Source organism: Coregonus lavaretus (genome assembly GCF_964263955.1).
Source record: "Coregonus lavaretus genome assembly, chromosome: 10".
NCBI classification, from domain to species: domain Eukaryota; kingdom Metazoa; phylum Chordata; class Actinopteri; order Salmoniformes; family Salmonidae; genus Coregonus; species Coregonus lavaretus.
In genome coordinates, this window is record NC_139997.1 from 40,489,943 (window position 1) to 40,515,356 (window position 25,414).

General features: G+C 41.4%; 2 protein-coding genes across 4 annotated transcripts in view; both read right to left on the minus strand.

Annotated features, from left to right (window-relative positions):
- Positions 1 to 1,065: 1,065 nt before the first annotated feature.
- LOC311136084 (TBC1 domain family member 8B-like) lies at positions 1,066 to 14,904 on the minus strand. Of its 2 annotated transcripts, XM_084170159.1 has the most exons (21): positions 14,448 to 14,904; positions 10,717 to 10,827; positions 10,364 to 10,482; positions 9,717 to 9,942; positions 9,290 to 9,530; positions 8,926 to 9,133; positions 8,658 to 8,825; positions 7,749 to 7,910; positions 7,379 to 7,529; positions 7,014 to 7,228; positions 6,795 to 6,912; positions 6,358 to 6,643; positions 6,047 to 6,179; positions 5,861 to 5,959; positions 5,699 to 5,767; positions 5,292 to 5,532; positions 5,059 to 5,124; positions 4,690 to 4,782; positions 4,356 to 4,403; positions 4,135 to 4,232; positions 1,066 to 3,953 (listed from the first exon to the last, which is right to left on the minus strand). In XM_084170159.1, exons 1-21 carry the CDS (start codon positions 14,572 to 14,574, stop codon positions 3,519 to 3,521), a joined length of 3,414 nt encoding a protein of 1,137 aa, XP_084026285.1. In that variant the 5' UTR covers positions 14,575 to 14,904; the 3' UTR covers positions 1,066 to 3,518. The 2 variants fall into 2 exon arrangements, with proteins under 2 accessions (XP_084026285.1, XP_084026284.1); XM_084170158.1 differs by lacking the exon at positions 4,690 to 4,782 and having other exon boundaries at positions 14,448 to 14,903.
- An 8,378-nt stretch (positions 14,905 to 23,282) lies between these two features.
- rnf128a (ring finger protein 128a) overlaps positions 23,283 to 25,414 on the minus strand; it is a 39,504-nt gene continuing 37,372 nt past the window's right edge. For both annotated transcript variants that reach the window (XM_084170850.1, XM_084170851.1), the window contains exon 7: positions 23,283 to 24,882. In XM_084170850.1, the coding sequence (XP_084026976.1) occupies positions 24,773 to 24,882 (110 nt within the window). In that variant the 3' untranslated portion in view covers positions 23,283 to 24,772. The remainder of the gene's footprint in view (positions 24,883 to 25,414) is intronic.

Genomic DNA, 25,414 nt, shown 5'->3' on the forward strand with positions numbered 1-25,414 from the left:
CCTTTTGAATCTTGTTCCACTGACCTTTCTTTGGAGGGCATATAAATCTCAACCCTAGGGCTCGGGAGTCCCACCTCTTCTGCACGTCTATAAAAATGGCTATGATCTTAGCCTCTACCCAATATAGCACAAATATACATTATATCTGGTTTAAAGCCCTTTTGGCTACTTGGTGTACAATTCCATTCCCTCCCACACCTGAATGGGCTGGGACCCAACAGAAACACACTACTACAACCACTTTCTCAATTCTCCATAATAGAGTCAATGCCTCCAATAGTAGATCACTCATATTAGAGTTACCAGAGGATAAACTACACAGTACAGACAAAGAATCTGAGCATAATACAATTCTAATAGGTTGAGTGTCCTCCACCCACTGGAGAGCAACTACCATTGCCAACTGTTCAGCATACAGACAGAGAGAGTAGACCAGTCCATCTGTTAGTCTTCTACATATCTGCACATCAAATTCAGGAATGTAAACTCCTGCTCCCATGTGTCCACTATCAGGATCCTTGGAACCATCTGTAAACACCTTTTAAATAAACATGAAAGCTTCTACTAATGTCATTTTCAACCAGTTCCTCTATATCACTGATTTCGGACCAATCTTTTCTATTTTCCACCAATGTTAAATAAACAACAGGTGTCGGAAGTAACCACGGAGGGACATCCACAAGCTACAGCTTTCTCGCAAGCTCTCCACTCCACAACAAACGAGCCAATCACGATTAGCAAAGGCCCTGTCTGACTATGGTCATTTGGTCCTGTACCTAGGGTCATCTTCATGTCAGTGAGACTTTAGAAGAGTTTTGTAGACCTATTATCTTTGCTCATGCACTTCTAGTATTCTATGACTTATGGAGGCTAAATAGGCATATGTCATGGGTGTTGGTAGCGGAGGCTGACAATCACTGTGTCAAATAATGTAGCAGCAGTCTCGACATGAGAATAGGGGCAAATGCGGGTATCTTACATTTTAGTCCTGGCTGTTCCATTCATTCACTTGGCCTATTTGCAAAACAACTCATTCATTCAAATAAACACATTTGATGTCTAAGATTATTTTATTACATTGTAACATTTTATTCATTTCAAGATGTTTGACATTCACATAAAGTGTCACTTGTGGTAGGCACAGGCAGATCAAAAACGTCATAACATTCCAAAGGATTAATTTTCCTCCAGAAAACCCCGCAACAAAAACAGGCAGTACACAGACTTAAATTAGAATATTTACGCTAGATGTGGTTATTGTAATTAAGACCATTAATTGGCAACCAAGCAATTACATTTACAATGTATCTTAAGTAGGCCCAAATACATTTGTGCTATGAGAGTCATCTTAAAGTGTAAATAGCTTAAAGGTGAAATAAAAGGTAACGTAATATAGTTTCACTGGTAATACACAATTATCCTATGTATTGCACCAAGTTGATAAAGATCTGACTACACATATCTAGAGCATAACTAATAAAGCCTATACACAATCTCTTTATTTCTAAATGTGAGTGTAGTACACAGCAATCTCTCATGACAAATTGAGAATTGTGGCATTTCAAATGGCAATTGCCCTGCAAATATTTTAATAGACTTTCATTTAGTTGACTTGTTCACAGGGGAATTTAACTTCCCACTCAAGTCACCACTAATGCAATGTAAAGAGTTAACTGCTAATTTCAAACACTAACACTTGTTCTCCAATGAACATGGGCTCTTATTACTTTACTATATTGATCAAATAAAGAAAATGGAGAGTAGCTACCGATCTATGATATTGTATGATATTGTGCTGTCAAGTAAAGGCTTTAAAGTGACAAATATGTATATTAATCTTAGCAGCTATTATAACAAGGAACAGCATTTTAGAAGTATTTACTGCCAAGTGATTATTGGTGTGGGATAAGGGGTCTATTTAAGAGACTATAATATATAACGGCAAGGTTTGATTTTACACACAGATGGCACTGAGGAAGAACACTCAAATACAGAAAATACAAACCATGTAAAAGTTGCTCAGCTGTCCTTTTCCTGACAGACTAATTTTGAAAACAAACATTTATACATTTACATTTTAGTCATTTAGCAGATGCTGTTTATGTAAAATATAAATATCCATACTACACAGAGGACATTGAAGCAGGTTTTTTCAATCAACAATGACTAAAATTCTGCATTTTACAGTCCACCACATCAAACCAAGAAATAAAGTAAGTCATTCAGAACCAACTGTGTTGCATTTGAATCATCATAAGGTATCCATGCCCATGCACCGTTTCATGCTTTAAAGGATTTCAAAAAAGGAAAATGATATACAAAGGAATGTGTAACAGGCCACACTATCAGTTATACCCATCAAATAATTGTATCTGCAGTCTCACAAATATAATCAAACAACAATAATTTCCTTTTACAAGACATTATAAAAATTATGAATATAACATTTACTCTGACAAATAGTAATTAGTAATTTAGTAATCCCTTTGCAACTCAATTAAATTATACAATATCAAACAAAAGAAAACATAATCATAAGACATGTTTATTGTTTATTATTATGTATATGAAATTATATATATTACCTTCATTTCCCTTAAAGACTCAGACAGTAGTTAGAATACAAATATTGCACAATGTCCTCAAATGACAACAGTGATTGCCTCAACAGCAACTATCCAATTTGTTTTTACTTTGTGTCCTGAAAGTGATTTGACTTAGCAATGACAACATGCTCTTGTTCCCTCATTCATGATACTTCAACAAAACAAATGGAATTTGAAGGCAAAAACGTAATATATATTGTAAGAAAACGGAAATGTAGAATTCCGACTAACAGCCTTGGGCCTTGAGCAAGTAGTGGTCCCATCGTTTTCAAAAGCCGCCCTCCACAAAATGAGCAGAAATAAATTGGCCACATCTTGTCATTACAAAGTAAACCCAGAGATACAATAACATAGTGGTGTCTCTTTCATCTCTCCATTCTAGGTTTCATTCATTGCATAATTATGGATGAGCAACAGTAAAGGTCTCATATACAATTATCTATCCCATCTACATGTGCCGGTTTCATGCAATGATTGACTTCCATTGTTGGCTTTAAGTGACAACCCTGGAGTGTGATGCTGCTCCCTACATATCCCACACAGGTCAACTGATTACTTACCCCCCAATTTGAAAGGCTGGTGTTTCTGAAAATTAGCTGAGAGATTTAAGGCTGCATGAGAAAACCACTCTGGCACATAGAAGCAAGATGCTTGAGCAGGTTTGCTGGTGTGCAGATGACATAACTAAAACTATGAATCTACAAGATACAACTGGAATTTATAGGCGTTAAAAGGTGTGAATGCTTTCTCTACAAGTGTATTCCTTGCGTTTGGTTACAGTGAACAGGGTTGGCTTAGAATCCACTCCTGTTACCTGACCAGGCGGAAAAAGAACAGTAGAGAATAGTGAGGATAGTGAACATAGAGACTTAATGGCTTTGAGAAGGTTTGACCCACAGTGTATCCTTCAGTTCACTTGTTTGTCTTGGCTTTCAACTGAGCACACTTGGCATGGTCCAGCCGGGCCTGAATGTCTACAGGCCTCTCAAAGAAGCGCACAAGGACAGGCTCGTTGAGCAGCGATGCCAAGATCTGCTCAAAGGCAAATGACCATTCCACCTCCTGTGGGATGGAGCCTGCCTCCAGGGTGATGGTAGTGCTAGGGGTGTCTGAGCAGCTCTCATGGGTGCTGCAGGCCTCCCCGTCGGGTAGAGTCCCCTCTGGGGCAGCCTGGGTGGGGCTAGTGGTGGACTTCTGGGGGCTGGTGGGCTCCTGGAGCCTGCGCCCTACTTCTTCCATCCTCAGCAGGAGACTGGTGACTCGAGCCACAGCACGGTACAGAGACTCCTCTTCTGGGTCACCATGGAACAGATTGTAGAGTGATTTGGAGAACTGGATAAACTGAGCCTGACAACATTAAAAGAAAAGGGATGGATTCAATTTTAAGATTTTGTCATTGTGTTTCTTTTTGCATAAAGTAATGACATAACATGTGGATTCAATTGTTCAAAGTTGATCTGTTAGAAAGATATCTGCATGCATATTCACCTGATTGACTACATGTTAATCTAGATATGGGTGTATTTACCTGGTTAATTCTGGGTAAATCCTTGATGCTCTCCTCTTTCTTTAGTATCTCATCTTGCCATTGTTTCAGGTAGGCCTGCAGATCCACTTTCCCTCTGCCTGTGGGTGGAAAGTGCAGTGTTCAGACACAAATGGGTAATGTGTACAAGGATATTCTGTTTAAATTAGCAATATTGTGAAGAGCTTGGTAAAAGAGAAAAAGAGACAGGCCAAATAAATTACCTCTTTCAGGGCTTTTTCTGATCACGCCATCTTCTGGAAGATCGGACACTACATAGTGTAAAGTACATTCACATAAGTCAAAGGAAGTCATACAGTAACTAAAGTACATTTTGCTATTCTACACCATAACCAGTGAGAAATTATATCATATATAAACCTTGTCTACAAGGACACATATCTAGATAGTAGTAAAACAAATTGTACACGACAAAAGAGACCAACTTAAGACATTGTTAAAGACAAACAGACAGATGAGCATCTACCAAAGACAAAAGCACAGAGGCAAAGAGTGAAATGCTTATAGCAGAGAAAGAAAAGAGCAAAGCAAGCTGACCAGTCAATCGACTCAAGTGGGATAGGTCGTCAGTCATTGGAATGAAGTGAGGAAGTCTTTGGCCCTTTGAGTGGAAAGGACTACCTGTGAAAGCTAGAAGAAGACATTCTCTGTGAGAGCATGCAACATTACAGCAGGGACAGATGTAAGGAACAGTTAAAGAGATTAGTTGGCGAGTAAAAGAGTAGCACGAAATATACAGTACAGTTGAAATTAGAAGGGCATAGTCTGCAGCAAAATTGTATTGGGAGTTTCTTATTATAAATAATGTATTCAAGCAGAAGAAATACAGATCAAAAGTATCATGACCGTAGAATGACAAGTGGTTAATAGAGAAGGTGCTAATGCAGTTCTGGTGATCTTACTTACCTGGTGGCTGATGAAGCTTGAACAGGAATTTCAGTTTGCTGGTGAAAGTGCCGCTGTACAAAATGTCTGCAGAAAGAACAAAATAGGGAGGGGGACATTTTCATGAAAGGTTGCATGAGGTTGATGCTGGATTAGATGCGACATACCGTTTCCACAGATAATGGTGAAAACGGAGGGTGGGCACAGCATTCATAGACCTGTAGCTATGCATCAGAGTACTGGTCTAACCTTACCCAGGGCACAGCAGAACTCTTTGAAGTTGACGAGGCCGTCCTGGTTCTCATCCAGCAGGCGGAAGGCCCAGAGGAAGAGGGCATCGTTGCCGCTGCAGAGGGACCAGGGCTCCAGGAGGGAGAAGAGCAGCCTGAACTGATGGAAGCCCAGCTGGTACTGCTCCAGATAGGCCAGGCTGGGGTCGTGGTGCAGCAGCACTGGGCTGTTCATCGTCCAGTAGCAGCTGAGGAAATGTTGCCTCTGGAAACACATTGAAGTATTCAACTTCCAGCGCTTAAATCTGTGTCTATTTTCAACACATTTCCATTTTTCATGCCAGTCGTGTCAACTCTGTGTCTATGAGGAATATTGACGCATGTAGTGTATGCAGTAGTATATTATTATTTGAAAAGAGTGATTGTGATACCTTGAACAATGCATAAAGGTCATCAAGCTGGGAAGCACTGAACTTTACTTCTTGTGACACTACCCGTAGCTGGGAAAAAAGTCAATCTCAATTCATCCTACATCAAATTGTAGTAAACAATGCTAAAAGGTTGCCATGGAAGTTTGGGGATGTGCCACTCACCACATTTTGTTTGGTCGTATCCTCTAATGTTTGGATTACATACAGTTTGTTTCTTTTCCGCATGCGCTCTACTTCCTCTGATTTCATGTCTCCATATTTCTGTAAGCAAATTAAAAAGGCTAAATCAATGACAAGCCTGACATTGAGACATGGGGTCAGTTCTAGCAACTCTGACCGTTACAGTACCTCATAGGCTTCTTTGATGAGATCACTGATGTCCACCTTGGAGAGGGATGATGCTTTGTCGTTGTTCCCTACTGAGTTTTGCTGCACTGTTTGTGGTAGAGGACTGTCCTTATTGGTCACATTATCGAAAAACCTGCCAGGGCAAACAGAGCAGCAGTTAAGTAACATGAATAAGATGGGCATTCCTGTAGAATTAACTCATTGTTTTGGAGATTATGTTGCTTCACAATCCATCATAAACCTAATACGGTACTTTGAAATAACCAATTAAGTTGACCTTCAGACCTCGCCCACTCTGTGTTGACACTCACTTGTTGAGGATGGTGACTGCCTCAGCGTCGTCATGGGAGCTGATCAGGCCCTCCATGTTGTAGTCGAGCACAGCCAGGCCCAGCTGAAGGATGGCTTTGATGCCGTCGTAGAAGAAGCAGTCGACCACGTTGACAGCGCTCTCTATGGGCAGGACACTGATAAACAGGGTGAGGAACCAGGACAGGGACACGGAGGAGAAGAAGGTCAGGTCTGTCATGTGCTCCGTCAGCTGGGTGAGGTGCATTCGGATCAGCTCCTCAAACACTGCCTGGTCCACCAGGGCACCTGAGGAAATACAAGATGTTTGTAAACAGGATTTATAGCAGTTATGTGAGAAAGTGTAAGCCAGGTATTCAGTATCAAACACACATACAGTACATATATTTAATGTGATGCAACACTAAAAATTATATTGTTATTCAGCTGTGTCTCTCACCGATGATCCTGCGGTTAAAGTAGTCAGGCAGCATCCTCTCACAGACGGCCACTAGCAGCCAGAAAGCCTCCTCCTCTTTAGCATAGAGCAACAGGACCGACGTCAGGATGTTCATGGCCTTCAGAAGAGAAAAGGAGGATAGATGTAAAGATGCCTAATTTATTAGCTTTTTGAAAGAAAGAAAGCAGGGAAGTGTTATAGGGGTTTCTAGCTTAGCACCTGGCAATAGCCGATTTTGGGGTTCCTGTAGGCATATGCAGTGAGGACTCTGCGCAGGGCAGAGATGCCTGTGTCGCTCTGAAAGGCAGGGTGCTCTGGTAGAGAGCGGTGCAGGTCTCTCTCTATCTCATCAGTGGCAAGGGTGCTGGTCCCCAGAGACTGATCCACTAGCTCACTGTAATACCCCGGGTTAGTGGCCATGTCATTCACTGCACCTAGAGTACCAAGGCAAAACACCACACACCATATTTAAACAAAACACATACAGCTACCTATAGCAAAACATTAAAGACACCACACTTTTACACATCAGTGAAGGAGACATACGAGCCATATAACAGTGAAAGAGCCATATCAAACAGAACCTGAGAAGAGCATCCAGAGCTCTCCTCTTAAGGCCTCAGGGACGCCACGCACAATCAGGTCTCGTGTCTTTTTGGTACAGAACATACTGGTGCCACGGCCATACTCTGAGAAGTGGATGTTCCATGACTGCTCCTTCATCTTCTCCTTTAGCTGTCAGGCACAGAGATGAAACAGCGTAATAAGAAATGAGCTGTCAAGGCTGAGACATCTAGACAGTACAGGGAGAGCACCTTTAAAAAAACTCCACCATATGTATCATGCTCTGCTCATTCTCACACTGGGGAAAAGAAACAGCGCTCCTAGATAAACCAAAAATTGTATATTTCTTCATATTAGGAGAGAAGGTCATGTTTTAGAGTACAATCCCACCATTTTGGGATCAAGATTTTCAGCGTCCTGGGGGTGGAACACAGTCATGAGGGCCTCATTGCTGACAGCCTTGCTGCTGTCCTTCTGTCCCACCATCAGAGCCACCTCCTCTGGGTTGTCCTCAAAGTGATTGATGAGGTTTTGGCACTCCCCTCTGATGACCTGCAAGGCACAGTGAACCCGCAGTTTGTTTTCAATGGCAGCAATTATAGCGTGGCAGATATCTTTCATTTGGTCCAGTTGGTGTCACACTGACAAATGTCTAACTAACTAAAATGCCTAAACAAAACCATATGTTCACACAAGGTAATTTGTTTATTGGGCAAAAATGCTCACGTTAAATCCATCTATGATCATCATGGAGCATCACTTGGGTGTCCCAGCCAATCGTCATAATACTTTAGCTGCTCTAACTGCAACGTGCAGTGAATATATTCAGTAGCCTATATCCCCTGTACAGCCCCGGTCTCCCCTAATCTGCATAGGATGCGCTCATAAATGTGCTGCTACTCACAACATGTTTGAGAGAAACCAAGTTCAAATGCTCATAGTCAAACAACCAATAATACTGCTTATTTTCCTGTGTTTGGTCCAAATTGCGCTCACACCTGCAGCGAAACACACCACAGTACGAATGGAAACGGACCAAGATCACCCTTTTTGAGAGAACCACGGAGCGTTGTTTGGTGCGCTCCCGAGTGCAGATAGTGTTCACACCAATTCAAATGAACTGAACTAAGGGGGTGAACGCACCAGAGTGAGGAAAAACCGCTTAAACCAATTTGATGTGAAAGCTCCCTTAGACAAATTTGGAGGGTTGCAGGCGGACTGGAATTGTGCCCTTGGAGCAGAGACCTAGCAGTAAGAAGCAGGAAGAGGATCACATGTTCAAAACAGGAAGTTAGTCACCTCAGGTGATGCAGAGTGCTGAGGACTGGCAGTCATCCCACACCTCCTGCGGATTGCATTGCCGAGACGCTCAAAGTCCCGAACTTCAGAGAACCTCAGAGCCGTCTTACCCCGCACACACACAGTCAAAGCTCTGCTGCTACGATCTGGCTTCTCCACACCAATCACCTGCAAGGATAGGTGTTTGGGTCAACAACATTGAGCAAAACCACTGAGCCACAGAGGCTATTAAATTAGTTTAGTGTCAAGGTAGTGTGCTGTGTCTTGCCTCTCTCATGGGGATGATGACGTGGCACTGGCTGCCATCCTGGCTAGCGAAACACAGGTAGCTCTCAGACAGACAGATCTTCCCAAGCGTGTTGAAGTGGCTGAATGGAACCCACAGGAAGCTCTCATAAACCTCCAGCAGGTTCTCCTCTTTAGGCAGCCTGAAGAAGGCCCGGAATTGCTCGTTCCTAGCATTAGTTTCCAAGCCTCTGAAGGAGAGCAAAAAAAGAAAAGTAGTGAAAAAAGGAGGACAGCTTGAGAGCATGGAGGTAGTAAACAAAATAATTAATATCATCTCCATTCACTATGGTGTCCTGAAGTAACTGTCAAATATTAGTAAAAAATAACAGTGACAGGCAGTATACCTCTTGGTGATCTGTAGTGGGTCTGAGAGGGAGGGCTCTTCCTGGAAGTTCTCCTTATCAAATAGGCGTTTGATGGAGTAGTCAGCAAGTTGCTCCATGATCAGAAAGGTCTCATTGAGGTGCAGGAACATAGAGAAGTAGTGGTTCTCCCCATTGGCCAACACATGAATGCTCTCCGTCAGAATGACATTGGACGTTTTCTCCAGCCTCCAGATCTCATTCCATGAGACTACCAGCTTCACTGAAGAGGAAACAGATTATCTTTAATGAGTAACTCGCTACCATTCTGTCATGGAATTATAATAATATTGTACCCAAATACAATGTATAAAATGACAAGTAAATGGATGAAGCCTGCCAGTTTCTGCATTTAAGTGACAATCAACAGTGAGGGGTTGTTCAGGTTTCGGTCTCTGTTTCGTCTCACCCTCGGAGCCCAGCAGGTAGGAGTAGAAGGAGAGGAAGTTGGTGCTGAGGTAGAGCCAGCCCTGGCAGGGCACACGGCCCCTCCAGTAGCTGCAGGAGTAGTAGGTGACCAGCTTCTCCTTCTGAGGGAGGTCAAACCATTTCTCAAACCTCAGCAGTGCTTCACGGAACTTCTCAGGGTCGTCCTCCTGCACGCCTGACACCTTCCCTTCCTCAGCAATCAGCCCCTTTATAGAGAGAAGAGGAGGACAACATCTCTCTCATGGCCGCTGAAGGAAACAAATATAATTAGCAGTCTAAACAAGTCAGCATGCCATCTCCATTCTGTAACATTTATGTCAAGGCATATAAATTAGCATCATATAGTTTCTTAAATTCAAATTTTTATTACAAACCTACTATCCTTTGCTTAGCTTTCAATAAACAGTCAAAGGTTTCCATATCAGAAACAGTAATCAATTAAACACCATAATCACCACCAAATGTTTTCAAAGAGTAAGCACTTGCTACTTATCATCAGTAGGCTTCACTACATGAATACATTATTAAGTCTGTAGGAGGCCTCCATCTCCCTGTGAGAGTGGCAGTGATCAATAATAGTAGTGTCTGTGTAAACCATGTGTTTAATTATCTGTAGTGATTACTTACTCTGATCTTGCCCTGCACAAAGCTGGTGATGTCATCGCTGGAGTCAAACACAGACAAGGTTCTCATGATGTTCTTCTCCAGCCACTCCCAGTGTTGGTTGATCTCCTCCTTGGTGCCACCTAATCACAGGGAAAACATATTCACAATGCAAAGGAAACTGTTTACACTATGCACGACTAAGCCATCTATTTTGTTAAAAAATGGGAAATGAGTGTCGACTAAAATACAATCCGAAAAGGTTGTTATTACATGATTGTAGTCAGTTATTACATTCCTGTAGCCTATAATGTTTACATTGTGGCTATTCTGACTGAACGGGGATAGTTGAGAAAGTGTAGAGCAAAAACTCTCACCACATGCTATTGACCAGTAGACCTGAGAGTCCAGTGTCTGGTGTAGAATGCGAAATGGAGCGACCTTAGACGTGGAATCCAGCATCGTATCAAGAGTTCCAACAAGGAGACCTGTCAAAAAAATTAAGTAGCAATCATACTTCCCCTTAACAGTCACACATTAGACATGCATGATGAGACATTTTAAAATCATGAGGCAATTTCATGCCTATTGATTGTACAGTATCTAGCAAACAAAACAGCCCTCCCACCTGGGTTATCAATCATGGAACATGGAAGTGGAAAACTCAACGGATATTGTGCTGATTATCACATTCAAGTGCCCTGCCTGTCTGTGGTTCAAATCAACAGTGTTGTGTTACCTATCTAGGACTGTAGTGGCCTTCATAAATTATTAACAAGGTCAGAGCAAGGCCTTTACTGCTATCCTGGCCCGACTGCATCAGCAGAATCTATGGCTGCTGGGCTGGGGGATCATGACACAGCTGTACAGTGGCCTTAACCTCGCCCCCAGGCTAATTGCTACCAAGAGCCGGCTGGTGGACTAGACCACATCTATGAACTGATTACAGAGTTCGTTTCCCCCTGTAAATCATCTATTATAAAAGTTTGGCTGAATTTCTGCTGAAAAACCTGTGCATATGCAAGGGCCCAATTAATCGAGCAGGTATTACTAAATAATAGCCTGCTCTCTGCCCTGTGGCCATTTGAGATTTACATCTGGATACTTCAGGATTAAAAAGGTCCTTGAGTTGGAGGGGGCTTCAGGGGAGGCATTGAACAGGAGGAGAGCAGACACTGGTGGTCCTCCACCATCATTAGCCCAGTCAGAGGAGAAAGCTATTGTGTTTCACTTCATCAAACCCATTCATTACCTGTTATTATAGCTCTGATGTTCTCAGTGTCAGTCTTTTTGACAAAGACATCTACCATTACTATCGGTAGGCTACATCCACTGGCACGTCAGCTTCAATAGACTAGAAGGCCACCAGATTGCTATTTTTAGTTTTAGAGATGAGGCAAATGTGAAAGTTAGCTATGCTGTTTCAGTCAAGTGGATAACTGTGATCAACAGCTGATAATTGGCCTATCAGAGGCTGTGTGTGACCATGTGCAAGAAAACGTACTATTGTTGGGAAACCTAAAGCTGACATTCAATTATTGCATTACAGCAAACAAGGTAGCCTACTCACTCTTGGTGTAATTGATAGAATGACCACGTTTACATGCACAACAATATCCCACTATTATTTGGGATACTCAAGTATTCTGTTTTTGAGTTGACGCATATAAAACATCATTTCCCATTTACAATAACCCGAAAAAGCTTGTATCCCGGTTATGAGAAACCCGGATAAAATGCCTGGGATATGCTGATTTTAGACGGGATACTGTGGCATGTAAACATCTTATCCTGTTTACTGTTGTTTTTCGCGGTTTGCTCAGGCTCAGTTTCATATATTAATGGTGTTGTGTGATGATGTTTTTATCTGATTGTCAAACAAATCACTTCATAAAGTAGGCTACCTGCGCAGTTCGAACCAATAATTCCATAATCAATTATTTTGCTGATAGGCTAGTCCGTACTGGACCGTTTCTGCTTATAATTTCCGACATTTGGTAGGCCCTATTATAATTTCGGACATTTGGTAGGCCATTTGCTTGTCAACTATAGTTAGATACGTGTAGCTTCTCTTCTGTCATAACTTGTTGCCCTAAAACACTAAATAAAGTAGTGCTCACTATAATAATGTCTTACATCGATAGAATGAATGCATTAGTAATCTAGTTAACACCGATAAAGTTGTCTGTTTTGTTTAGAGACCAGAGAGAAAACGCAATAACTCCAAAACAGTGGAAAGGTTGGTCCTGTGCAAAATATCAAAATGTCATCAGTTTGACCGGTTTTAAGGAAATGACAAGCTGAGAAAACGATGAAACACGTTTCTGATAAGACTTCAGTTCGTCTTGGGCACATATTGTATGTGGTTGAAATACTGTCTGCTTGCATAACAGTGTCAAAGATAACACATTACATGCGCATTCGCATTTTCTCAAGAGATGTTGAAATAAATAAATAATATTTCTCCAATCCTGTTCCCGAGCAAAAATCAACATTTGTTGTATAATTTTACTGTAAGAAATGAAATATTATTTTATGCTACATGTGAGAGGTTATAGGCCTACAGTCAGTGTCCATATTGCAGTTATTTCATTTAACCAATATGAATTTAAATTAGGAATATCTTGTTTATTCATGGATACAGGGATACTAGTGAGCGGGATATCAAAGGTGCATGTAAACAGCTTATCCCGAATAAGACTTTAAGCGGGATATAAGCTACTATCCGGAACACTGTGTGCATGTTAACGTGTTCACTGACTGCAGACCTGCATGGTGAAGGAGGATCAATGTGTTATAAAATAGCGCAGCATTGATCTCAAAGATCAACAAGCACTATTTTCATAATGTAGAATCTTCCCATTTCAGATGCTGGGAATCAGTAGACCAGACAGACCCTATGGAATGGATGAGCACTGCCCTGGCTCTTCTGCCTCTAGAGTATCATGCTTGAGTACATTCTCATACAGAAGTGCTGTGTGCCCTCAGTATAGCCTATTGCTCCACCCATAAAGCTAAAGCAAATGTCGGCAACCCAATATGACACTACTGTGTCATTTTGTGTGTGTGTGTGTGTGTGTACCAAAACAACAGACATCTCAGACAGCATCATCAAGTGTTGTGACAGTGGTTTGTAGCCTAAACAACAGAGGCAATTTTGTTGATGGCTCAGTCAGTGGTAACAAAGTAAATAATCTGCATCGTAGGCAGGCTATACTATAAACCAGGGGTCTTCAACCTTTTCTTGCCCAGGGACACCCTCCCAGGCAAACCGGCAACCCAGGGACACCCATCATACGTTAGCAAAACATTCGTTTTTTCCCGTCTTATCAGGTGAATGATAATGTCAAGGATAATTAATAAACATTTTACAATGAATAGATTTGGTGTAGTTTTTTAAAATTATTTTGACCTTCCCACATAATTGGTAAATTCTAGCTAGAAAGGGAACTCTAAACACATTTTCGCTAAGAGTAGCTGTTTAGCTGGTTAAGAAAAGGTTAGCCATGTGTTGGCAAAAAATAATGTCCAAGTCAAGAAAGCTTCCTAGCAGCACTTGCCACACTAGTAGCCTATTCGCGGCTGCTTTTTCAAAGCCTGTCAGATACTCCAGTGAGTGTAATTGGCTCCAATTAGTGTAATTTTGTCAAAATTAGGAGTTGAGAAATAAAGTTGACATCATTAGAAATTAGATCTACTGTAGGTATGTCATTCAAAATGTGTTTACTCTGTTGTTGCTAGCAATATTCATAAAAACATGGGGGGGAATCCACACAACAACAAAAAACATTTTCGCAGAACCCCTGCAATATCTATGCAGACCTATAGGGGGCCGCGGACCCCCGGTTGAATAGCCCAGCTGTAAACTGTTACATTGCAATACCTATTTCAATCTAAGCTAACGTTTGGAGTCCAGCCTGTCCATTTGACACGCGGATCTGGAGAACTGTCTGTCTCCCACCCCTATGATTACATGACAGAATCTGAAGGGGGACATTCTAAAATAGACCGGAAATATTAACTCTTGTCCGATGGCATGCACACTTTGCTAGAATGTCATTGCGGTGTCACTGAGTTTTACCAGACCAGCAAAGAACAGAACACATACCTGTCAAACCGCCTCCTCCTTCTCCATATCCTCGCCTCCTTTGTAATACGAAATAATCGTTGCTTTTTTCTGTCACCCATAACTTGAATGCATTTTTCAGCAATATCTCTTCAGGTTTAAGCCACATATTTAAATTCACATATATTTGTTGAATCCAATGTGCATGTCAATTTGTTCATTTCTATTGCAACCTATACCCATGGACATTTGTTTGTCTGAGCACTAAGCAGACCCTTTCCCACGTCGACAGAAACCTTGCCAAAGTCAACGATACAAGGACTTCTGGGGATTGTAGTTTCTTGACATTGGTGGGTGTATGCAGAAGAATGAATTCGCTTGATACTGTAGACTTGATTTCCCATAGTCCTTCTCGGTTGAAAAGTATCAAATTTTATAACTTCAAAGTGCAAAATACTGTAACAAATACCAGCGCATTCATGTAGGAGAGAGCACTTTTTGTAAAACACAAATGGACAGTGGTGTAGTGGAGGGTATACGCAGGTATAAACCGTATACCCACTTTTGTTCAGTGGCATTGCGTATACTCACTTCTTAATCCCTATTGATGCGTATCAATGTAGTGTAGTGGAGGTATACGATTTATCAATGATGTAGTACAATGGAGAAATCATCCACAAAGACTACACAATCGCAAAGCACGTGACATATATTCACATGCGCGCCGCACACTACAGTGTTGCCAATTTAGCGACTTTGTCGCTATATTTAACGTGTTTTCAGACCCCTATAGCGACACATTTTCAAAAAAGCGACTAGCGACAAATCTAGCGACTTTTTCTGGTGTTATTGGAGACTCGTTTTTACTCTCCTCAACGAGCAGCGGGTGCTTTGTTACTCCGGTCCCAAACAGACTGTTCGCCACACCACACCGGCCTGCCATCATTCACTTTGAACCTTACTTTGTGTTTACAGTTGCAACAGTGCGACTTTAGATCAGTGAGGGAGAACGGCTCATAATAATGGCCGGAACGGAGCAAATGGAATGGCATCAAACACCTGGAAACCATGTGTTTGATGTATTTGATATAATTTCACTGATCCCGCCCCAGTCATTATCCCGAGCCGGTTCTCCCCAATTAAGGTGCCACCAACAACCTGTAGTAGCAAATGGCTAGTTTGTATAAAGGCCTACTGTAGCTCTGGTTGGCTATAGCGCACCGGTCTGTGTAGACTCCGGTCCTGGACAAGACAGATGTTTTTATTCGGTTTTATTTACTGCATTGTCTATTAATTGTCAAAACTCACAGCCCTTTTACCATGCTACATTGCCATAGAATTTTCACAAATGCCTTAGTATACGTAATTCTCAAACATTCTAAGAATTTATGAAAACGTGAAAATTACCATATCTAAGGGGTCGCTTGTCAGAAAATGTTTAAAAAGTGTAATTATTCCTGGGGTTGTATATGAACAGATTGTAATAAGATTTCATGTTGCTAAAAATGCTGTCAGTTCAGTGGCGATTTTAGCATGTAAATGTTGGTGGGGCAAACTCAAAAAAATGTTTTACATGCATGCCAGCAAAGCCACTAAACAATACATTCATTGGACTATAACGGTGACAAACGATGCCCACAAACTATTAGGGCCTACATACAGTGAGGGAAAAAAGTATTTGATCCCCTGCTGATCTTGTACGTTTGCCCACTGACAAAGAAATGATTAGTCTATAATTTCAATTGTAGGTTTATTTGAACAGTGAGAGACAGAATAACAACAACAAAATCCAGAAAAGCGCATGTCAAAAATGTTATAAATTGATTTGCATTTTAATGAGGGAAATAAGTATTTGACCCCCTCTCAATCAGAAAGCTTTCTGGCTCCCAGGTGTCTTTTATACAGGTAACGAGCTGAGATTAGGAGCACACTCTTAAAGGGAGTGTTCCTAATCTCAGCTTGTTACCTGTATGAAAGACACCTGTCCACCGAATCAATCAATCAATCAGATTCCAAACTCTCCACCATGGCCAAGACCAAAGAGCTCTCCAAGGATGTCAGAGACAAGATTGTAGACCTACACAAGGCTGGAATGGGCTACAAGACCATCGCCAAGCAGCTTGGTGAGAAGGTGACAACAGTTGGTGCGATTATTCGCAAATGGAAGAAACACAAAATAACTGTCAATCTCCCTCGGCCTGGGGCTCCATGCAAGATCTCACCTTGTGGAGTTGCAATGATCATGAGAACGGTGAGGAATCAGCCCAGAACTACACGGGAGGATCTTGTCAATGATCTCAAGGCAGCTGGGACCATAGTCACCAAGAAAACAATTGGTAACACACTACGCCGTGAAGGACTGAAATCCTGCAGCACCCGCAAGGTCCCCCTGCTCAAGAAAGCACATATACAGGGCCGTCTGAAGTTTGCCAATGAACATCTGAATGATTCAGAGGAGAACTGGGTGAAAGTGTTGTGGTTAGATGAGACAAAAATCGAGCTCTTTGGCATCATCTCAACTCGCCGTGTTTGGAGGAGGAGGAATGCTGCCTATGACCCCAAGAACACCATCTCCACCATCAAACATGGAGGTGGAAACATTATGCTTTGGGGGTGTTTTTCTGCTAAGGGGACAGGACAACTTCACCGCATCAAAGGGACGATGGACGGGGCCATGTACTGTCAAATCTTGGGTGAGAACCTCCTTCCCTCAGCCAGGGCATTGAAAATGGGTTGTGGATCGGTATTCCAGCATGACAATGAACCAAAACACACGGCCAAGGCAACAAAGGAGTGGCTCAAGAAGAAGCACATTAAGGACCTGGAGTGGCCTAGCCAGTCTCCAGACCTTAATCCCATAGAAAATCTGTGGAGGGAGCTGAAGGTTCGAGTTGCTAAGTGTCAGCCTCGAAACCTTAATGACTTGGAGAAGATCTGCAAAGAGGAGTGGAACAAAATCCCTCCTGAGATGTGTGCAAACCTGGTGGCCAACTACAAGAAACGTCTGACCTCTGTGATTGCCAACAAGGGTTTTGCCACCAAGTACTAAGTCATGTTTTGCAGAGGGGTCAAATACTTATTTCCCTCATTAAAATACAAATAAATTTATAACATTTTTGACATGCGTTTTTCTGGATTTTTTTGTTGTTATTCTGTCTCTCACTGTTCAAATAAACCTACCATTACAATTATAGACTGATCATGTCTTTGTAAGTCGGCAAACGTACAAAATCAGCAGGGGATCAAATACTTTTTTCCCTCACTGTAAAGCTGTCCCAACAGCAGTCCCAACACATTACCACTATTACACCTGGCTATCAGCAGAGCCTTGTCTGGCAGCGAAACAGTTAATTCAGCCTCATTTACTGCCTTTTCAAAAACATAGCTGATATGGCTGACTTGCTGAAACAAATGTGGTTTCTACTGACAATTGAAATGTACAAACTATGGCATAAGGCGACGACGAGCGGATAAGAGACAATCCGTAATTTTGATTAAGACATTAATACAGCGATCTAGGACCGACGTAGTCAATATAACTATTTGTTCAGCACCTTTGAAATGTACAGTGACAGAATTCAGAACATGGGCCGTTCTTACAGTATTCCAAGTCAGAACCGTAGGATAAATAAAGGGGGCATATAAGCAGACAATGAAAGCTCTTACAATATTTGATGATGACATTTCTCTAATACAGGCTATAGGCTACATGTGCACCACCAAGTCAGAACAGTAGGCTAAGTTATGAGGGGAAAAGGGACCAAATTATTAGGGTGAGGCACATGGGCTACTAACAGCTTACTACACAACATACACTTAGTATTACTTTCTTAACTACAGTATACATATCTCCCTGGCATATAACATAATTTATGCAGAAGCATACAATACATTTTTGGACTCACTTTGTTCTGCTGTGCTCACTTGAACAGGAAGGTGGTGTGGCGGTCTTTCGGGGGCAAATTTTGTCATCAAACTTTGTCCTCAAATTCTGGCATTCTATGGATTTATGGTGCTTTCAAGACAATTGGGAACTCTGAAAAAAAGTTTGAATCATGACGTTAGTGATCTTCAGGTCGGAGTTCTAGAAAGAGGCCAGAGTTCCTGACTTGGAATGCCGTTGGATGACCGTTCATAACGTATTTTCCCAGTTGGAGCTCATTTTTTTCAGAGTTCCCAGTTGTCTTGAACTCACTGAAGTCTGAGATTTCCCAGTTCAGAGTTTCCCGTTGTTTTGAAAGCGGCAGAAGTCAAGCTGGATTGACAGCATGGCCAATGTTGAATGTTTATCGTTTTAAGCTTGGAAAAGAGACCCTTAAACCCAGACTTGGACCACACATCCACTCCACTGAATAGCAGGCTAGTGATTGCTTTGAAATGCTTGCAGTTAGCCACTGATTCCTTCCAAACCACTCAATTGTTGAATTTGCAAATTTCCAACTTGTTGTGTAATTTTTATGTCCACCGATACGTTTTATCTATAATTTCTCTTCATCATTTCTCTTCATATGACAAGGACTGAAAAGGATTTGCCAGTAGATTGTCGACTTGATGCATGATGATGACTACTAGCTAAGATTTTGAAAGTATGATGTTGACATGATCAGTCCAATCAAAGCTACTGTGGATATAACGTGATTTGACGTCATCTTATCTGTGGCCAATGACCTTGAGCCTTCTTGGATGGGCACTTCCAATGTAACTCTATGGCAGCACCCAAGGGGCTTGAATTTTCTAGCTCTCCCAGTAGATTTTGTGGTGAAGTAGTGTCCCATTGACTGACAGAACATGGAGCCAATCACGACGCAACTAGAGAACATTACCAACCCCTACGCTCAGTATTTTCCGCTGGCTGCCCCACCACCACAGAAAGCACTGAGCTAGGCTGAAACACCTGCATTTTGGAGCTGCCTTACTCAAGAGAGCAAAAAAGAGACCCTGTTTGTATGCAGCTTTATTAACTCCGTTTTTTTAAATGTTTAAATTGTTTGCAAACTGACATGTGACACGTAATAATGCCAAAATAACATGCAAAACAGGCAACAACAAAAATAACCGGTCAAAAGTTTTAGAACACCTACTCATTCAAGGGTTTTTCTTTATTTTACTATTTTCTACATTGTAGAATAATAGGGAAGACATCAAAACTATGAAATAACACATGGAATCATGTAGTAACCAAAACAGTGTTAATCAAATCAAAATATATTTTACATTTGAGATTCTTCAAATAGCCACCCTTTGCCTTGATGACAGCTTTGCACACTCTTGGCATTATCTCAACCAGATTCATGAGGTAGTCACCTGGAATGCATTTCAATTAACAGGTGTGCCTTATTAAAAGTTAATTTGTGGAATTTCTTTCCTTCTTAATGCGTTTGAGCCAATCAGTTGTGTTGTGACAAGGTAGGGGGGTATACAGAAGATAGCCCTATTTGGTAAAAGACCAAGTCCATATGTCAAGAACAGCTCAAAAAAGCAAAGAGAAACGACAGTCCATCATAACATGATGGTCAGTCAATACGGAACATTTCAAGAACTTTTAAAGTTTCTTCAAGTGCAGTCGCAAAAACCATCAAGCGCTATGATGAAACTGGCTCTCATGAGGACCGCCACAGGAATGGAAGACCCGGAGTTACCGCTGCTGCAGAGGATAAGTATTATTATTATTATTATTATAAGTTCATCAGAGATACCAGCCTCAGAAATTGCAGCCCAAATAAATGCTTCACAGAGTTCAAGTAACAGACACATCTCAACATACAAATGTATGCACGCATGACTGTAAGTCGCTTTGGATAAAAGCGTCTGCTAAATGGCATATTATTATTATTATATTATTATTATATTATTATTATATTATTATTATTATAACATCAACTGTTTAGAGACTGTGTGAATCAGGCCTTCATGGTCGAATTGCTGCAAAGAAACCACTACTAAAGTACACTAATAAGAAGAAGAGACTTGCTTGGGCCAAGAAACACGAGCAATGGACATTAGACCGGTGGAAATTTGTCCTTTAGTCTGGAGTCCAAATTGGAGATTTTTGTTCCAACCGCTGTGTCTTTGTGAGACACGGTGTGGGTGAACGGATGATCTCTGCATGTGTATTTCACACCGTAAAGCATGGAGGAGGAAGTTTTATGGTGTGGGGGTGCTTTGTTGGTGACACTGTCTGTGATGTATTTAGAATTCAAGGCACACTTAACCAGCATGGCTACCACAGCTTTCTGCAGCGATACGCCATCCCATCTGGTTTGGGCTTAGTGGGACTATCATTTGTTTTTTAACAGGACAATGACCCAACACACCTCCAGGCTGTGTAAGAGCTATTTTACCAAGAAGGAGAGTGATGGAGTGCTGCATCAGATGACCTGGCCCCCACAATCCCCCGACCTCAACCAAATTGAGATGGTTTGGGATGAGTCGGACCGCAGAGTGAAGGAAAAGCAGCCAACAAGTGCTCAGCATATGTGGGAACTCCTTCAAGGGTGGCTATTTGAAGAATCTCAAATATAAAATATATTTTGATTTGTTTAACACTTTTTTGGTTACTACATGATTCCATGTGTTATTTCATAGTTTTGATGTCTTCACTATTATCCTACAATGTAGAAAATAGTAAAGAAAAGCCCTTGAATTAGTAGGTGTTCTAAAACTTTTGACCGGTAGTGTATATGTACAGTGGGGAGAACAAGTATTTTGCAGGTTTTCCTACTTACAAAGCATGTAGAGGTCTGTAATTTTTATCATAGGTACACTTCAACTGTGAGAGACGGAATCTAAAACAAAAATCCAGAAAATCACATTGTATGATTTTTAAGTAATTAATTTGCATTTTATTGCATGACATAAGTATTTGATACATCAGAAAAGCAGAACTTAATATTTGGTACAGAAACCTTTGTTTGCAATTACAGAGATCATACGTTTCCTGTAGGTCTTGACCAGGTTTGCACACACTGCAGCAGGGATTTTGGCCCACTCCTCCATACAGACCTTCTCCAGATCCTTCAGGTTTCGGGGCTGTCGCTGGGCAATACGGACTTTCAGCTCCCTCCAAAGATTTTCTATTGGATTCAGGTCTGGAGACTGGCTAGGCCACTCCAGGACCTTGAGATGCTTCTTACGGAGCCACTCAGTTGTCCTGGCTGTGTGTTTTGGGTCGTTGTCATGCTGGAAGACCAAGCCACGACCCATCTTCAATGCTCTTACTGAGGGAAGGAGGTTGTTGGCCAAGATCTTGCGATACATGGCTCCATCCATCCTCCCCTCGATACAGTGCAGTCGTCCTGTCCCCTTCGCAGAAAAGCATCCCCAAAGAATGATGTTTCCACCTCCATGCTTCACTGTTGGGATGGTGTTCTTGGGGTTGTACTCATCCTTCTTCTTCCTCCAAACACAGCGAGTGGAGTTAAGACCAAAAAGCTCTATTTTTGTCTCATCACACCACATGACCTTCTCCCATCCAGATGGTCATTGGCAAACTTCAGACGGGCCTGGACATGCGCTGGCTTGAGCAGGGGGACCTTGCGTGCGCTGCAGGATTTTAATCCATGACGGGGTAGTATGTTACTAATGGTTTTCTTTGAGACTGTGGTCCCAGCTCTCTTCAGGTCATTGACCAGGTCCTGCCGCATAGTTCTGGGCTGATCCCTCACCTTCCTCATGATCATTGATGCCCCACGAGGTGAGATCTTGCATGGAGCCCCAGACTGAGGGTGATTGACCGTCATCTTGAACTTCTTCCATTTTCTAATAATTGCGCCAACAGTTGTTGCCTTCTCACCAAGCTGCTTGCCTATTGTCCTGTAGCCCATCCCAGCCTTGTCCTTACACAGCTCTCTGGTCTTGGCCATTGTGGAGAGGTTGGAGTCTGTTTGATTGAGTGTGTGGACAGGTGTCTTTTATACAGGTAACGAGTTCAAACAGGTGCAGTTAATACAGGTAATGAGTGGAGAACAGGAGGGCTTCTTAAAGAAAAACTAACAGGTCTGTGAGAGCCGGAATTCTTACTGGTTGGTAGGTGATCAAATACTTATGTCATGCAATTACTTAAAAATCATACAATGTGATTCCATCTCTCACAGTTGAAGTGTACATATGATAAAAATTACAGACCTCTGCATGCTTTGTAAGTAGGAAAACCTGCAAAATCAGCAGTGTATCAAATACTTGTTCTCCCCACTGTATATATTTTTTTAGGCAAACAGGTGGGGGCTCTGCATCATTGAAAATAATAGTATTATTATTATAATAATTATTTAATAAATCCTTAGCCCTTCTCTTCAGTAGTAGAAGGCCCATTGTTCCCCACTGTGTTTGGGTTAGTAATAATTTGTAGTGGCTCCATTTTACCTCAGCAAGCATGTTTTCACTATTCTGAACGTCTAAATAATCCCATACATTGTTCTGAAATATGAACACAGAAATACTGGACATTTTGAACTCTTATTTTGACAAAATTACAATCATGGTCTTGAATTGGACTCACATTTTTCTGGTCGCGGTCTTGACTCTGTCTCGGACCCCTTGTCCCCCCCCCCCCCCCCCCCCCGGTCTTGACCCGGATTCGATTTTCTCCAGTCTTGATCTTGAATCGGTCTCGCTTTAGGTGGTCTCGAACACAACACTGATAAATATGTAGTCTTTCTATGGTCAAGTGCAGCTGATATAATTGACTGACACTAGGAATACTAATAATGTCCCTAATTTTTGCATTATAATTAGAAAAATAACAGCCTACAGGGCAGCATACAGTAAATACCACTAAATTGCCATTACACCCTTCCCTGCCTATTTGCCCAATGAACTTGTTTCTCAACTGTGAGGTGAGCATGGCCTTTTCTGTCAATTAATTGCATCACTAGTGAATGACGATTACAACATTTATCAATTTTATAAACAAAATGAACAAATTAGCACAAAGCAATATTTGGATCAAACCAAAATGTATTTACAATATTGTCAAAGTATTTTATGAATATATACCAGTTATTACTACATTTCCCACATAACTGAGTAAAAGAAAATAATGAATAACCTTTGTCCCTTATTTAAGCAAAAATACTTAAGACTATAGACATTTACTCTGGAAAGGCTGAACAAGGTTAAGACTATTGACATTGTAATCAATTAATTCATGTAAAGTGCATGCACAATCTAGTTGAAAATATACAGTGACCTCATTGCATTTTTCTATTAAAGTAGGATGGCATGGAATAGATCTTGCACTGGTGAATCATTTTAAGGCACACACCCAAAAAGCACAGATAGTTACTGAAACGCATGTACAAATATTTGAATGAAGCCAGGGGGTTTAAAGAGATGCTCTTACTGCCATATCCAGACTCAGTATTTCCAAGTTAAAAAATACCATTCCTAACATGCATCACCCTCATAACAGACAAAAAAGAAGAGACATGTAGCTACAGATCAGGAAGCGCTGGGCATGGGGGTGTGCCAGAGCACGTAAGAAATTGTAATGTCACAAGCATACAGCAGGTGGAAGCAGTCCCTCATTTTGGGATTTACCTCAAACAAGTGGCAAACCAAATTTACATGTACAATCAATTAGCAACAATGAGACAAATCTATATTTCGAAACTGGAATGTTCCTCACATAATCTTATGCTCTCCTCTGCTAGACAAGGAAAACCAAGGTATGTTCTAGAGAGGCTAACATCCTATGCTTATGATTGAAATAAGATCAATGCATCCCAGAGGTAAAACTGAGCTTTGTATAGCGGTGCTTGCTGTCAAAGTAATTTTCCATGCAAAAAATAGTATGAGAATTTTTACAGCAGCAAACCTTATCAGAAAATGCCTTGCACTAACTACTGCATTATTGTACGTTTTGAAATTGAATTTGCACATCGCCACAAACTTTAGTTGTCATGGGAACTGTCACCTATAATACCCCATTAAAACAGACACTTGGAGAGTAGTCTAATCCCAGTAACCTGTGGGTGTGAAATTAGCTTTAAAAAAAACATACAATTTAAAAATCTGTACCTAATTGATCATGTGATCCATTGACTGAAGTAATTAAACCTCAAACGTAATCGAATAAATCATTATAAGTACAATTAAATTCAAATAAGAATGAAACTGGATTTGAACAAGAGTGAACAGTACAATTTCCTAACTTAGATAGTGGTAAGTGCATCGAAGAATTGCCTCATCAATTTAATGTTAAAATGATATGCATAGGTAGGTCGAGGCCTCTTTTCCTATGAATAATCTCAGACCCACACTCCTAGTTTCACTTGCTTCATGACCACAGGAAACAACATCTTTGAATGTAATTGATTGTGGCGCAAGTCCCATTAGCCAAGCTCCAGTGCTTGGAGTGAGCATGCTGTTCATGTCCGGGGTTCCAGTTCGTTTCCTGAGTCGCCCTCGAAGGCCAGGTTGTCATAATGGGGCTGGATGTCCACCTGGACTGACCCAGGGTCAGGATAGTGCCCCAATGCTGCAACACAAACATGATTACCAGTCAGTCAAGCCTCATAAGTGCTGCTAGCAAACCGTACAAGAACCAACCTGCCGGTCATTATATATTTTGGCACAATGGCTCATACAGAGGTCAATGGATAGGCAAGCTAAAGAGCGAGGAGGGAAACTGAAAGGAGGCACTTCAGCCCCAGACAGTAACAACAATACTGGTTGTTTGATCAGGAATATACTTTGTAGTGAACTCTGATATCTACTTGCAGCAATCAAACTAACTAAACAAAAAAAGTATCTGAAAAATTCAGTAACAGGAATATCTAACCACTAGAATTCAAACATAGGTGGCAAAACCCACACGGTCTTGAGCAGGGGTGCATAGGGTTGTGGCTTTAACACATTATCAAGGTAACGTGAAAGCCTGCATCTTCCAAAGAACCTGCACAAAGAGGTACCACTGCCAACTGAACTAAAGTAGTCCCCTTACGTCTATAGACAATGCTTATGATGTGAAAAAGCTCTCAAAACACTATTTCTGTGATGTTATAAGACTT